At 39.4% G+C, this 15,935-nt stretch overlaps 1 protein-coding gene across 1 annotated transcript; it reads right to left on the reverse strand.

Moving 5' to 3' along the window:
* Positions 1-810: 810 nt before the first annotated feature.
* On the reverse strand, positions 811-10,100 carry LOC143018469 (charged multivesicular body protein 6-A-like). The gene is made up of 6 exons (XM_076173835.1): positions 9,944-10,100; positions 7,458-7,567; positions 6,484-6,607; positions 6,246-6,362; positions 5,612-5,780; positions 811-2,983 (listed from the first exon to the last, which is right to left on the reverse strand). Exons 1-6 carry the CDS (start codon positions 10,004-10,006, stop codon positions 2,922-2,924), a joined length of 645 nt encoding a protein of 214 aa, XP_076029950.1. The 5' UTR covers positions 10,007-10,100; the 3' UTR covers positions 811-2,921.
* Positions 10,101-15,935: the final 5,835 nt, after the last annotated feature.

The raw sequence follows: 15,935 nt of genomic DNA on the forward strand, positions 1-15,935 counted from the left end.
CCATCATAAGAATCTTAGTGGTATTCTTAAAAAAAATCTTTCCTTATATAAATCGTTCCCTTCCAAGGATTTATATAAAGAAAATTTTTCTTAAGAATACCGCCGTAAACCACTAGACCTACCATGACAAAAGAAGTGAAGAGAAAGATGCTACAAAGCTGTGGTGTTTGGGTTACTGATGGGCGAGGACAAATTCCGTCACTCTAGAACAGCTTTTCTTTTCTACAGAAGTGGGTGAAAATAAAATTGACAGATCTATCATGGGCTTGGTTTGAAGACTGATTGTCAGCCTCTATATGGAGGCAAGAGGTTTGGTGGAATTTGAAGGTAAATGGCAAGGAAACAATTCCCATTTAACGTCACAAGCAAAAATTTTGACCCAGAATACAGTTCTCACATTAATGTGATTTTGTTGAATATATTTTCCTTACAGATAGGTAACTTTCTTGAATACATAAAAACAAGTCAATGAATTTTAATTTTGTATCATGAAGCTCGCTGGGTGAGGGGGTTAAGGCATTCTTACTTGAGGCAAAGGTTGAGGGGATTGCAGTTCGATCCCTGCCACCGGTGAAAATGAACCAAGGGCATGGTTCATTAAATTCTACATTACAAAGTCCTCTGTGAGGGGCACTGTCTTAGCCTTCCAAGAGTGGAGAGTTTGTGACATTAAACCATTACATCATGATGAAAAACTTTGGTAAGGTCAAAACGTTTGCTTATGATTGTACCTCTCACAGGATTACTACATGCAGAAAGAAACACCTTGTTGTTCCATTACTCACATGTGGAGAGGGCCAAATAAAATACTTTAATTGTTACAAAACTTTATTAGGAAAGTTTATCACAATACCATATACTTCCTGCACTTAGAAAAAAAGCCAAAATTTATAACTCTGGCTATTCATTTTCAGACTAGAATCCCGTCTTCTATACTCCAACAAAAACCTTAGAAAAAAAATAGCAGATACTGCCACAACAGAGATCCTGACATGAATCAAGCCTTTCAACATGGAGATTATGGTGATTCATGATAAAGTACATTCACTGGAGAATATTTACTCTGTAATCATCAACGATGTTTTGTTAAGTCTATTAATTTCTTTTATATCTTTCTGGATGAAATTCCTTAAGTTTCAGCTCTTACACGATTCATATCAACTAACAAGTCGGATATAAAATCTAATTTAGGACTATTTCTTCCTTTTGAAAGCATCTCAGTCTCTTCAATGAACTTTCATGGTTTTTCACAAATATACTAAGTCACAATTGATGAAAATACAATCTTCTCATTACTGCTAAGTAATAAATTTCCATTGCCGTACACATAATGCAGTTACTCAAAATTTTACATTCTTACTGTGATATAGTAGATTCTTCAAGATAGTTTTGGATACTGAAGAACCATCTATTTATAGTACATTATGTAATTTCAATATCCTGGTTTTAGGAACTTTGTTTTTATATTATTCAAGGCATTACGGATGTAATTCCTACCCAGACAACAATACAATATCTCTTTTCTAAGTGACTTATGGTCTTGCCCAGGGGCTGTTGCCAATTTCCTGGAGACCATGGGTCTTTTGCAAGAGACCACAGACATCAGATTAATTTACGGATTCTCAACTAATCATAGAATTGCTGTAACACATTATCTCTCTTCTCGTGTCAAAAACTATAAAGAACCTATGAGCAATCAATCCACATTACTAATGTTGTGAAGGAATGATAAATAATTTCTCACCATTGTCAAAAGAATATATATATAAAAAAATAAAAATAAAAATTCAGGCATCCCTGTTGTGGAATGGTCATCCACAGATTTAATTTTCAGGAGTATCTTTGCTGCTATTTCCTCCTCCTTCCCCCCTCTATATGAGTATGAAAAATAAAATATGACCTAATACATAGAAAAATCTCTAACTCTGACCAACGTATTACAAAATGACTTCCCATATTAAGAATTATGTATGTTTGAGTGATGGAATCACATACTGTGCATACACAAAGGGCTCTTCCCATTTTACAAGGGAGGTACATACCAAGAGCTTTTCCCCTTCTACAAGAGAGGTACCCAAAGTCTAAATGCATAAAATCCACTCCCACCCATTTCATCCCCACCCACTCCACTCCCACACACCACCCCTCCCCCCCTCTTTTCATGGCATCACAAATCTTGTATATACTTTACGATTTAACCACATAATCAATGCCATCTAAAAATCAAAGAATTATGCAATTATTGGTATATAAAATCCTTGAAAAGAGGTCACGATACACATTACGACATTTTTCTGTCACCTATTGATTATAATGATGACATTTTCATGAAGCGGTTATGATTTACATTCTAGTATTGGACAAATTATCATCAAAATCACTGATCCCGCAACCTTGTGACACACAAACTTTTTAAGTAAGTGCCTAAATCATACAGGAAACAACAAACGCACCTGGCAATTTTACAGGCCACCGTTTATACACTGGACACAGGCATGAGGTCACATTTGATGACTTGATTCACAATAATAGAGCAGATGGCGTTTGTCATGAAAAATTAATCTACATATGATCATAATCTGAAATTTGCCACACAGTGATGCCGATTACTTTTTTAATTCATTTACATCATGACAGAAATTTATGGAAAATTTGCAGCAAAATAATTCATGGAAACTGTAAAAGTATAACTTAATTAAAAAATAAGTGGCCCAATAACTTTCAGACTGGATATTTATACAAATTTGATAACTATCATGAAGACCATTTTTTTGTCCACTTATTATGTAGTGTTACAAAGCAGCCGATACGACGTAGAGATGTATTTACTGATGAAATCACAGTACATTTGTGATGAGGTGATCAAGCAACAATTATGACCATGCAGATGTATTGCACTATCGCAACTGCAACATTTAGATCTAGGAGGCTTCAAGAGCAACTCGTTCTTCCTTCTCTTTGCTGACTTCTTTGACAGCTTCCCCTAAAAGAAAACAATGTACATACATATAAATACAATGAATTATATTTTCTTAGAAACAAAAAATACAGAAACTGTGAGATTGAATGCCTGTATATAAACAGAATTTATGTGCAAATAGATATTATGTAAAGTCGAGTATTTTTTTTTTCAAAAACATAATCCTTAATATGTAAAATATTTGGATAATGATTAGCTAATAAATAAATACATGTATATAATGTTAATGTCTCATTTAACTCTTTTAATATACGAGGTATTCTTAAAAATAATTTTTTTTTGCAAAATTTTTAAGGTAAAGTGAATACAATATAATCATACAGACACATGCACATTTTGTACTGGGTACTGACTGCATAAATAGTTGATATATTTGGAATTTGAATGACACCCGTATGGCACAGGGTCATGCAGCATTATTTTACAACTGAAGACTAATTTTCATTCAAAAGAGGGTGGGAAAGTCAAAGAGGTCACTCACAACATGCACATTAAAACCTGTTTAACACTCCTCCCATCTCATCATCTTGTGGTGAAAGATTTCGTTCTGTCCCCCACCACACTTCTTGGGTCACAGGCATTGCAACAAAGGACAATTCTTACACAGCAGGGACCAACAGCTCAAGCAGGCTGACCCCTAACTGCCCCATCATATGTCCTCCCCTACCCGTCCCCCTCTTCATCACTCAAAATAATTTACAGAGCAGAAAACTTCCCTTTTTAAGATGTATCACTCCTTAATACATTCACAATTTCCTCAACTCACTCCTATTTCTTGTGCCCCATCTTCCTTGCCTCCTTGATGACCCTTCATCCAAGAGGAACTAAGACAAGAGGGAAACAAGGGTGATGGATGGGTGGGAGGGTGTGTGTGTCTGACTTGGCCACCTCTTATAATAGGGAAGAAGCTTTGGTTATAAGAGGGAAGAAGCTTTGGTATATAGATAGATAGATAAAGCTTCCTTGCTTGACAACAGACACCCCATATGCTTCAAAACCCTCCTTCATCCCATCCATCTACCTCATCCTTGGTTTTCATTTTAACCACTTCGGTACGGTGATGCCTACGTAGGTGTCATGATGTGTGAGTGGGTACATGAGGATGCTGGTGTCAGCATCTTCATTATTCTTTTTTTGTTGTACACGAGTTACCCCCTGGGATCTGTGAACTGTTTTGATCACGTTCTCCGTGTTTATTATTACTCAAAGTAAAAGGGAATGAGTAATATGGCAGTGACTTTATATTTTATAATGCATGTGGTGTGATGAATCATACACATGGTGGCTCATGCTGCATGCAAGAGGTTGACTCGTACTGAAGTGGTTAAGCTCTTTCCATGGACTTCTCTTTCTTGCACTCTTTACTAGTACTTCTTTGTTCATCCTTTCCATATACCCAAACCATCTGTTTTCTTTGACCTATTCTATCTAATAGTGCTTTTTCTATTCCTGGTCTCTACCTTACCTCACCATTTCTCATTCTTTTCATTCTTGTAACACATCTTTCTTATTGTTTCTGACCCACGGCAGTGGGCAGGATACGGGAATGACCTGTCATCCATGAGGAGCTAAGTTGAGAGGGTGGGGGGGAGGGTGGTGGAGGGGAGTGGATTGGGCGGAAGTGGTGGGTATGTGCCTTTGACCTGGCTACCTCTCTTATTAGGGGGAAAAAGCTCTTGGTACATAGATAGAATAGATTGGAGAAAAAGCTCTTCTCATAAAGATACAAAGAGATGATTCTGTCCTACTGTTGTCTCCCTCGACCTATTCTTTACCACTGTTATGATTCCAGTTTAATTTTACTTTTAATCTATTCATTTTTTTAATTCCCCTGTTGGGTTTGGATAGGCGTTTGTTTCAACTCGGCAACCCCTTTATAAGTGGGAAGAGGATTTTTGGTGTGTACACACGTAGATCTACAACACTTCTATCTATATATGTAGGGCTTCTTACCCCTTATAAGGAAAGTAACCAAGTCATAAGGCACGTACCTACTCCCACCTATTCCACACCCATCCACCACCCTTTCCCCCTTCTCATCTTAGCTCCTCTTGGATAAAGGGTCAGCCCTGTCTCCTGCCCACTGCTCAGGTCAGAAGCAATGCAGCAAGACACAGTACATTCACAGCAAGGCTGTTTCACTTAACCAACGACCCTCCCTCTCTGACCCCCTCTTGCAGAAAATGGAGAAGACAGGCAGAAATCCTTTTGGGTTGCTTCAAAGGATCATCCATACACTGCCATACAACAATTCTAACCTATCCATTATTAGTATGATATTTACCCTGAACCAAAGATGAAAGGAAAGTTATGGTCAACATTCACATACCTAAACTTTAATATGTCATTAAACTTAATGCAAATGATGCATACAGGACTAGTCAGTCATTAAACTTAATGAAAATGATGCCTACAGGACTAGTCAGTCAGTCATCCACACATCAAAATCCTATCAACCAGTATCTACATACATATACCAAAGGCTTTTCCCCCTTACATGGAAGGTAGCCAAAAAACAAAGGCATAAAAACCACACCTACCCATTCCATCCCCACATACTCTACTCCCATCCCTCCCAACCAGTATTTACTTTAGTTAAACAACTTTGAAGAAGTTGTCTATATTTCTGACCTGGTAGAGTTTCTGGTACATCTGGCAGTTCCACCTCTGGGTTCTCTGCAGCAGTGGGAGCATCGGGCAGCTGTTTCTTGACGGAGTCCGCAATGAGGGCTTGCAGTTCATCCTCAACTTCTCCTTCATCCTCGGCAGTCAGTGCTCCGCTCAGCAATTCATCAATTTCCTAAACATTTAAAACAATCTTCATCAAGATTCTATCCATTGAAAATACAATGATTAAATGAGGTCAAATATGCAAAAAAATTTAACATATAGAAAAGCAATCCCTGACTTTTGACCTCGTACATACACACGTATATCAGAGGCTTTTTCCTCCTTACAAGAGAGGTAGCCAAAAAATAAATGCATAAAAACCATTCCAACCCATTCCACCCCTACATACTCCACTCCCATCCACCCCCTTCCCTCCCTCTTATCTTGGCTCCTCCTGGATGATGGGTCATCCCTGCATCTCGCCCACTGCCCTGGGTCAGAAGCAGTGTTGCAAGACACAGCAATGATTGTATTTTCAATGGAAAAAAATTCCATTGAAAACACAATCATTAAATGATGGCAAATCTGCAAACATTTTTGCATAAAGAAAAACCATCACTATGATGTTTGACCTTGCGGGAAAACAAAAACCTACCCTCTGTTTCTCGACTGCCTCTTGAGTCTCATCAAGGATTCTCTCAACGTCTTCAATATTCATCATCTCATTAATCTTCTTCAGGGATTCATTTCCCTCCTTTAGACTGTCAACAACCTGGAGAAAGATAGCCATACAATTATCTGAAAACGAGTCTTTCACATGTCATTAATTTTCTTCATTTCTTTCATGACTGTGCAACTTATCAAGGAAGTTCACTATGATCAAATTATCTTACCTGTATCTCTATTTGAGCAAATTCAATATCCTGAATCATCTTTTCTATATTCTCTAGCTGGTTATCCGTGTTATTCAGTTGCTGCTCAATGAATTTCTTTTTCCTTAAAAGTAACTTAGCTCGGCTGAAAAAAGAAAAGTTCACTGACATGGTAAAAGACTCCTAATATTTTTTCAACTAATTTCGTTTAATACCACTTGAAAAATAAGTAAATAAAAGGTAAATTTTTAGAAGTGCACACCTACATGATATAGCAATAGAAAATTAAATAATAATTTTGTAAATTATAATACATAAACATAATATAGGTTTTAGCAACATTTTCAGATATTGATTTCTGCCAAGAAAAATATGTTACATTGATGTATTATTATTTACAAAATTATAATTTAATTTTCTAATGCTATAGCACATGTGTGTATTTCTAAAAAAAAATAATAATAAAAAAATTCAAACATCCTACATCCCTCACATTTGAAATACACCTTGGTCTCATAATCCAACACTTGCCAACCACCACTTGTGCTGACATTTGAGCCCTGGACACAAACCCACTTCAGAAATTGGTCCGCAACAAATGACGGTTGGCGAGTGTCGGATCAAGAGACGTAGGTGTACTCATTCATTTCCATAAACATGGAACAACTACACAACTATTCGAAGATAAACTTTACATTAACCTGTTGAATACAATGATGTCTACGTATGCATCATGAGCACCGAGTGGGGTATACGAGGATGTTGATTTCCGCCAAGAAAAATATCTATTACACTGATATATTATAATTTACAAAATATCTAATTTTCTAATGCTATAGTGCATAAGTGTGCGCTTCTAAAAAAAATACCATATTTTTGTTTTATTATGCCTTATTCTATTTCTCAATAGGATTTTTCACTAAATTTTTACAATACAATAAAAAAAAAGTTTATGAAAAAAATATATCATAATTTTTAGGACAAATGCTACTTACTCTTTCTTGCCATCCGTTAACAGTTTCTTTGCTAGCTGACGGTCTTTTTCCAAAGTACCTTCATTGCGCTTCTGATATTGGCGGATTTTATCGCGCGTTGTTTTCAATTGCTGAAAAGAACACCACATTGAGTCAAAGAACCAATTAAACCCATAATTATCAGTCTGCAGAAGAAAACTGAAGATCTTGTTTAAAAAAACTTTACAAAGTCTAGTACAAGATGGGATAATTTTTCACAAATGCATGACAGTTTTTCCAAAATATGTTTAGTAATAGTATATGAAGATGAGGAAGGTGGCAGAAGACAGGTTTATTCCCAACCAATTTTGCTTTGAGCTTCTTCAGGGCTTTCACATCACTGAAATAAATTATGTAAAATTACCACAGGAGAAAAGAAACCTGAAGACTGTATGTGGAGTACTTTTGTATAATTGCATCATCTAATGTAATATATATGTCTGAGGATGTAATTATATGAAAGTACTTCTTGTCTTCAAATTGCCTTCCTCCTGTGGTAATTTAGAATTATATATATATATATATATATATATATATATATATATATAAATATACATATATACATATATATATATACACACCCACACATACATACAAGAAAAAACAAAACAAGGAATGCTTGTACTTTTACTGGTCAATTTATGGATTCACCCAACTATAGAACTTGATATCTGGCTCATGAGGACATGAGGAACCTAAGGAAAGCGTTGGTTGGGTGAAAGTAAGAGAAGAATGTAGCAATTAGTTGCTAATGTAGCTATTCGGGTCCTTGTAGCAGGCTTACTTGGGTCGTTGTAGCAGGCTTGGGTCAATCTATGCTATTGAGGCTGTCTCATCCAGATGAAAGTCCTTGATAAAGTGCCAGTAATTGTTGGGACACACAGTACACAACGTAGCCATTCTAGGAGCTGATAATGTAGGCTTTGTGGTAGGCTTGGGTCAATGTAGCAGGCCAAGCTAACATAAAAATTGGAGATGAGGCAACGCTACTCTCGGAAGAACGCTCCAATGTAGTGGAAAAAAGTAAATGTGGGAACGCGTTTATGTAGGTTAATATATGGTACCAATTACGAGTTACCGCAATCCCGACACAGAAGGTGGAATTTGTGCGTTTTTAAATTGATTTGATGTGTTAAATTGCATTGTAGACGTGCTTTGCAACAGTCATTACTCCATGTGTAAGTTTTCCCCACCCAAATATCCCCAATTTCCCACATTTCCCCCCAGATCTTTCGGGAAGAGAGGTGGGCCTAGGTGCATGACTTTAACAATTACTAACTTAAATACTATGCAATTCCGCAGGAAATGTAGCAGGCTTGGGTCAAGCAATAGTAAGAATTTGAGATGAGGCAACGCTACTCTAACAACAGTGCTCCAATGTAGCAAGTAGTGTATAAATTGGAGATGAGGCAACGATACTCTCAGAACAACGCTCAAATGTAGCAATAAGAAATATATATGTAAAAACTAAATGTCGGAACGCACTTATGTAGGTTAATAAATTGTACCAATTCCGAGTTACCGCAATCCCGACATAGGTGGAATTTGTGTGTTTTTAAATTGATTTTATGTGTTAATTAGTATTATAGACGTGTTCTGCAACAGTCATTAATCAACCTAACCTAACCTTGTATCAATTCTGAATTACCGCAATCCCAACATAGGTGGAATTTGTGTGTTTTGTGTGATTTTAAATTGATTTTATGTGTTAATTTGTATTGTAGTCGTGTTTTGCAACAGTCATTACTCAACCTAACCTAACCCATCTAACCTAGCCTAGCCTAGCCTAGCCTGACCTAACCTAACCTAACCTAACCTAACCTAGCCTAGCCTAGCCTAGCCTAGCCTAGCCTAGCCTAGCCCAGCCCAACCTAACTCCATGTGTTAATTCTCCCCACCCAAAAACCCCGATTTCCCACATTTCCCCCCAGATCGTTCGGGAGGAGAGGTAGGCCTAAGTGCATTACTTTAACAATTAATATCTTAAAAACTACGCAATTGCGCAGGGAATGAAGTACACCATCATTCATATCACAACATTTATCACTAGGAACACATGAGCCAGATATCAAGTTTTATGGTTGGGTGAATCCATAAATTGTCCCTTTTACACTATGACTTTTACTATTTTTCCTAAATGTATACATCTTATAGTAAGGTTACAAAAAGTATTAAAAAAAAAAATCCTTGTGAAATGGGGCCCACCATACTCGCATCTTATGTGGAATTTTAAAGCTATATCTGTATTTACTCACTCAAATTCACTCTACTCACAAACAGTAGCATAACATCCATTTCAATCAATCTTTATTCATACATATTATCACCATTAAATTACTGATGAAGACTGGTTCAAATTCAGACCGTGTAAAAACAGTCTTTGTAATATGCAGATTATAACGTCTAACTTTGACTGCCTTCATCTGCTATCTCTCTTTCCAACGTGATCTAGTTTCTTATATACTTACTAACACTGCTTTATCTTGTTCTGTAACTTTACTTTGAGGCTTTTTCGAAAATAAGTGTCCCATCTTCGCAAACTTCTGTCGACCTCTGTCTCTACAACTCAGCTGACAGTTGTAAACACCTTACTCAGTCATACTCGTACGAAAGCGTGTTTTCATGGTACATTAGTTGCATACAATATGAAACCATAGAAAGATCTTCCATATTCTCAATCGTTTGTAAATTAGAGAATTTTAATTCAATAGCGACCAGACTTTAATTAATTTAAAGCTGCAGCCATCATATCAGAGGAATGTGTGATAAGTCGATAGCCGTAGTAATCAGTTTAGTTATCATTATGCTCTGAACTTTGTAATTGACATTCCATATTCTTTGATATATGTCTGATTTAACAAATTCGTTCATCGTTATGAAAAAATCAAATCTATTCTTGGTCATATTTTTTGTTTTACGTAACATTTGAGCATAACTTTTGTAGATTATACTGTACTGTACATTTTGTAGAATTTACCAGCACAAGGTAAATCAACCTCAAATATCTCAATAATATGTAAATTTTGCATTGCTAAATATGATTAATTCGTAAATTAAACATAATACGCTTTATTTTATTTGTAAGATAGCTGTTCATTGATTGAATATTTCTACCCTATACAACGGCCTTCATACAACTTAAATCTTGATTTATATTAATATTTCTATCTTATATCCAGAACCTATTTTGGGTATTTCTTGTGGTATTCCAGTGTTTAACCTATGCCTAATTTACTCGTTTAAGCTATTCAGCCTGGGATATGTCTAAAATATCTTGGTGCAAGACCATCAGATCCATAAGATCACACGTTCAAAGGATATACATATTTTTTTGGTAATACATTTCATTGATAATATTTTTGGGGGATAGGAGGCTGTCCCGTGATTTATTTGTTTATTTGTTTTTATAAATAAATTCTGTCAATCCATCCCTCAAATCTTGATATATATCACACAGAGTTTCGTATCCTTGCCACAGTTCTCCAACCCGTAGATAATTCCTATCAAGCCTCCATGCAAACTTCCGCTCAATCTCCACTTCTTATAGGAATGAATGTGCTAGGCAGCATCCTAGCCTTGCTCATTCAGAATTATTCCTCAAAGTTCTTCACCTTATTCTTTTTATTTTGTCTATATTCTGTACTCAAGCATTTACCAAACAAAATTTATAGATATGTATAAATGCAAATAAATAAACAATAAACATACACACACACAATATATATATATATATATATGTTTATATATATATATTTACATATATATATACTTATATATATATATATATATATATATATATATATATATATATATATATATACATATACATACATTTTAACAACCACAATGCACTTTCATTCTAAGCCATAAACATCGGGAGATCCAATGGGGCCACATGCAGAAATTGAAACGCGGTACTGCCGAGGACTCGAACCCAGCGATCACATGACAAGTGCCGTAGTAACTAACCAACTACGCTATCAAGAGAGATATCTCTCCTGATAGCGTAGTTGGTTAGTTACTACGGCACTTGTAATGTGATCGCTGAGTTCGAGTCCTCGGCAGTACCGCATTTCAATTTCTGCATGTGGCCCCATTGGGTCTCCCGATGTTGATGGCTTAGAATTAAAGTGCATTGTGGTTGTTAAAATGTATCTCTATTCACTGGGACCCATTCAGTGTTGTACACACACACACACACACACACACACACACACACACACACACACACACACACACACACACACACACACACACACGACTCGGTGGCATAGTTGGTAGAGCGCTGAACTGGGAAGCAGTAGTGCTCCCAGCACCCAGTTCGAATCCTGCCCAGGGCCGAAATTATTTCGGTATCGCTGTGCCTCGGGTCGTTACTCTGACTCTCGTGGGCGGGGAGTTGGGTGTGTGTGTGTGTGTGCAAGGTCATAGCATTACCCATAGATTGGACCTACGAGCTCTGAGCTCTCTTCCAGGAGGGAAATAGCTGTCGATCACGAGTCCAACACGTGATCCAAAGACCAAGTGAACACACACACACACACACACACACACACACACACACACACACACACACATATGTATATATATTATATATATATATATAATATATATATATATATAGTGTTCACGTAGCGACGTATCACTTACCTTATCCGCGTTATTTCCTGGTTCTTCTGATTCCCGTTTTTTCGCGAACGAAGACTCTTCTCGCTAGTTTCTCTTTCATTCGTATCGCCTATCAGTCCTACTCTAGCTAAGGTTTGTTTGTATTTTTCTTCCACTGCACAATTATCACCCGCACCTTCTCAACGTTTGTTCCACATATCCACTGCCCATACGCATCAGCCTACGCCCCATTCGCCCTCCTTTGTACACAGTGACCTTTGACCCCGTGCCAGGGGTGCCAACTGCACACCCATACCCGCATCACATTCACCAAATTCATACCACATCCCACTTGATCTCGAGATCAACCTATTCTTCATCTTCTTCGTCTCCTCCACTTCCTACTTCGTAGTCTTGCAGCCATCCCGGAGGACGTCTATTATGCTGCGGTCCTCGAGGCGTCGCTCCCCCATCCACTACCGCGTCTTGATTCTCTTCCTCGCTTTCTCCGCCATCCACCACACGACAAAGGTCCAGAATATGTCGCGGGACTCCCTAGAAAGAGATATTGTTCCGCGAATTTACATCCGTTACGATACCCCTCATTCACTGTGACGTGCACTTACTATCCTTTGGCTTCACCCATACCTCCTCCCTCACTTGTACTGAGGCAGTGCCTTCTTCAGTATCAGCCGATAGCACCGGCGATACCCTGGGATGTCGCCAGTCATATTTAAATAAGGCTCTCTATGGCACCTAGTTTCGTCTTGGCCTGCCTAGGGGACATATTATACCAGAAGACTGCCTCCATGGGCGGTATTAGTGTCCTCTCGGTCATGGACTTAATAGTGCGATGGTGTCGTTCTACTGTTCCATTTCCGTTCGGCCGGTATCCAGTCCTAAAGAAACGTCTCGAGCTCCACTTGTCCAGCATTTCTTTCCTTTCAATGCTCTCGACCGAAACGCGGTGCTATTATCCATCAGGACTCCATCCATTGGACTCCGTTCCAGAAATATATCATTCATCACCCGTGCAATTTCCTCTCCCGTCTTCGTCTTCAGCTCCCGCCGGACGACGAAGCGTCCTGGGTCACAGTTAACCATCGTTAAGTACATGCTCCGTCGATAGTGGGTTACGTCAACCGCTAACCTCCTCCTGTTCTCTTCTACGCTGGGTTCTCCCGGTGAGTGTAGTCTCGGGGCGGGATCTATTGATTGACATCGGACACATGTTCTCACCACCCGCCGAACCCTTTCCTTACTTATATTCGGATCAACTTTCCTTGCTAAGAACAATGACCTATCGGCACCCATGTGATGTGTTCCATGCAACTCTTCCGCGCATAGGACCCCGCGGCGCACACTTCAACCTTCTCCTCTTCTTGTTCTTCCGGCACTCTCAGCCAACTTTTCTTTACTCTGGTTAGCGCGTCTCCTTTGTTCACTCCCGACGGCACTTGGGTTACGCTCACCTTCACGCTGAACTCGTCTATTAACTCCCTCAGGATCCCAAGGAGCTGTTTCATAATTACTTTTGTCCCTTTCGTGCGTATTCTCTTCTCAGCCGTCAGCATTGAGTTCATCCATCCCGCCACCGTGGCTGAGTCTGTCCTTATTTCGGTCTCGGGTAGCCCCCATTTCAGCGCCAAATTGATTCCTTTTACAACCGCATCCAACTCCGATACGTTAATGTGTTGGTAGTTATCCTTTTAGCGCTGCCACGCCCCATCTTCGACTACCACACCTCCTATCTCCAAGACTACGCCGGTTGCTATGGTGCTAGCATCACACCATATTACACCTATGCTCTGTTGTGGTGCACTCCACTGACATCTCACTGGATCATCGTGTCTCACTATTCGTACGACGTCATGTATCATCGTGAGCGTGCCCTTATCAACCTTGTCTTTCCAATCCTGCGACACTGACCGCCTCTTAATATAACTGCACGCTACATGGAGCCAACAGGCGATCGGGTAGTGACCAACCAATTTGCCACACAACGAGAGGAGCTCTCGTCTGTTCATCTCGTCCGTTACATTCGGGATCTCGTTGCCTCTGCTGAACATCAGGTTTCCGCTGCCGTTTCTCTCTAGGTGCAGTCCATCCATTCCCAGCACCACTTCAATTACCTCTATGACCGTTCTAATTATAAACACTTTTAGCCGTATCGAAATGCCCTCCACCGTCACCTCAACTTCCTGGTCACCCTCGCACTTTGTCTCCCTTCCGTCAACTGTCATCGGGGCCATATCTCTCTGTGTGAATATTCTAATCAGGTCGGCCGTTACAATCGTGGTTGAACAGCCGAAATCTACCAGTACTCTTGCACGTCTTCCTCTCAACCAGACATCTACAATCGCCATACAGTTGAAGAGCGCCCTTACATTGATTGGGCGGCAGCTCGCACAGCAGCCGCCTATTGTCCGTTTCCCTGATCGCATTGTCGAGCGATATGTCCATGTTTTCTGCATTCGTAACAGATAGGCTCCGTCTCTGTACAATCCCTCGCGAGGTGTCCAGGGCGCCCACACGTATAACAACGCATCCTAGGTGGTCCCCTCCGTCCGCTGTGGCCACCCCTGGACTCCCGCGTTTTCCCTTTTCTATTGGCCAGTCTAGTCCGGTCCCCGTTGTTCCCAAGGGAGTCATTCGGCTGGTACCTCGATCCTTGGTCTCGTGCAGGGCCTTGCGGTTTCTCTGTCGCCATGGCATCTAACGGCCTGCCCTTCTGTGTTCTTGTGAGAAGTCTAGCATGGACTATCAACACGCCCATGCTCGCTGACACGGCATTATCTATTGCCTGTAGCCCAGCGGACACGTGATTTGGAAAGCTATTGACAAACACCATTCTTACTACTTTCTCTAAGACTTCGCCTTCTAATGTCGACAGTTCCGCTAATCTTCTAATTTCGTTGGCAAAAGCGTCGACCGGTTCGCCAGCCCAACGCATTCTTTGTAGCCGATTAAACGATTCGAACGGACTCTCAGCAAATACCTCTTTCAACCTCTTTTTCAATATCTCTGTATCTGCTTGATCACTATCTTTCATTCCTTGGTAGATGGCCCAGGCGTCGCCTTCCAGGTTAAGGGCAATATAGCTCGCGACATTGCTGACACCAATTAATTTTGCCTTTGATTCTGCCTCTTTGAGCCACGCGGTGACGTCTCCATTGCCATCAAACGGCTTTAGGGTTGTGTCGCTCATCTTGAACGGCTCCCTCGTGCTAGTCGCCTCGGCCATGCCTAGATAGCTTGTTCATGGAGAGACGAATCACTTACCTTATTCGCGTTATTTCCTGTTTTTTTTTCTGATTCCTGTTTCCTCGCTAACGTCACTAACGAAGACTCTTCTCGCTAGTTTCTCTTTCATTCGTATCGCCTATCAATCCTACTCTAGCTAAGGTTTGTCTGTATTTTTCTTCCACTGCACATTTCTCACTCGCACCTTCTCTATGTTCGCCCCACATATGCACTGCCCTTACCCATCAAGCAACGCCCGTTCGCCCTCCTTTGTACACAGTGCCTTTTGACCGCGTGCCAGGGGTGCCAACTGCATAACCATACCCCATTCGCCATATTCATACCACACACACACACACACACACACACACACACACACACACACACACACACACACACACACACACACACACACACACACACACACACACACACACACACACATTTATATATATATATATATATATATATATATATATATATATATATATATATATATATATATATATATATATATATATATATATATATATAATTAGAACGAACTATTGATTAGGATACACCCGTGACTTTTTACACAACATAAGTATGAGTTTATACAACATTAAT

This window comes from Oratosquilla oratoria, chromosome 35 (genome assembly GCF_046742065.1).
Source record: "Oratosquilla oratoria isolate Oo_2021 chromosome 35, ASM4674206v1, whole genome shotgun sequence".
NCBI classification, from domain to species: domain Eukaryota; kingdom Metazoa; phylum Arthropoda; class Malacostraca; order Stomatopoda; family Squillidae; genus Oratosquilla; species Oratosquilla oratoria.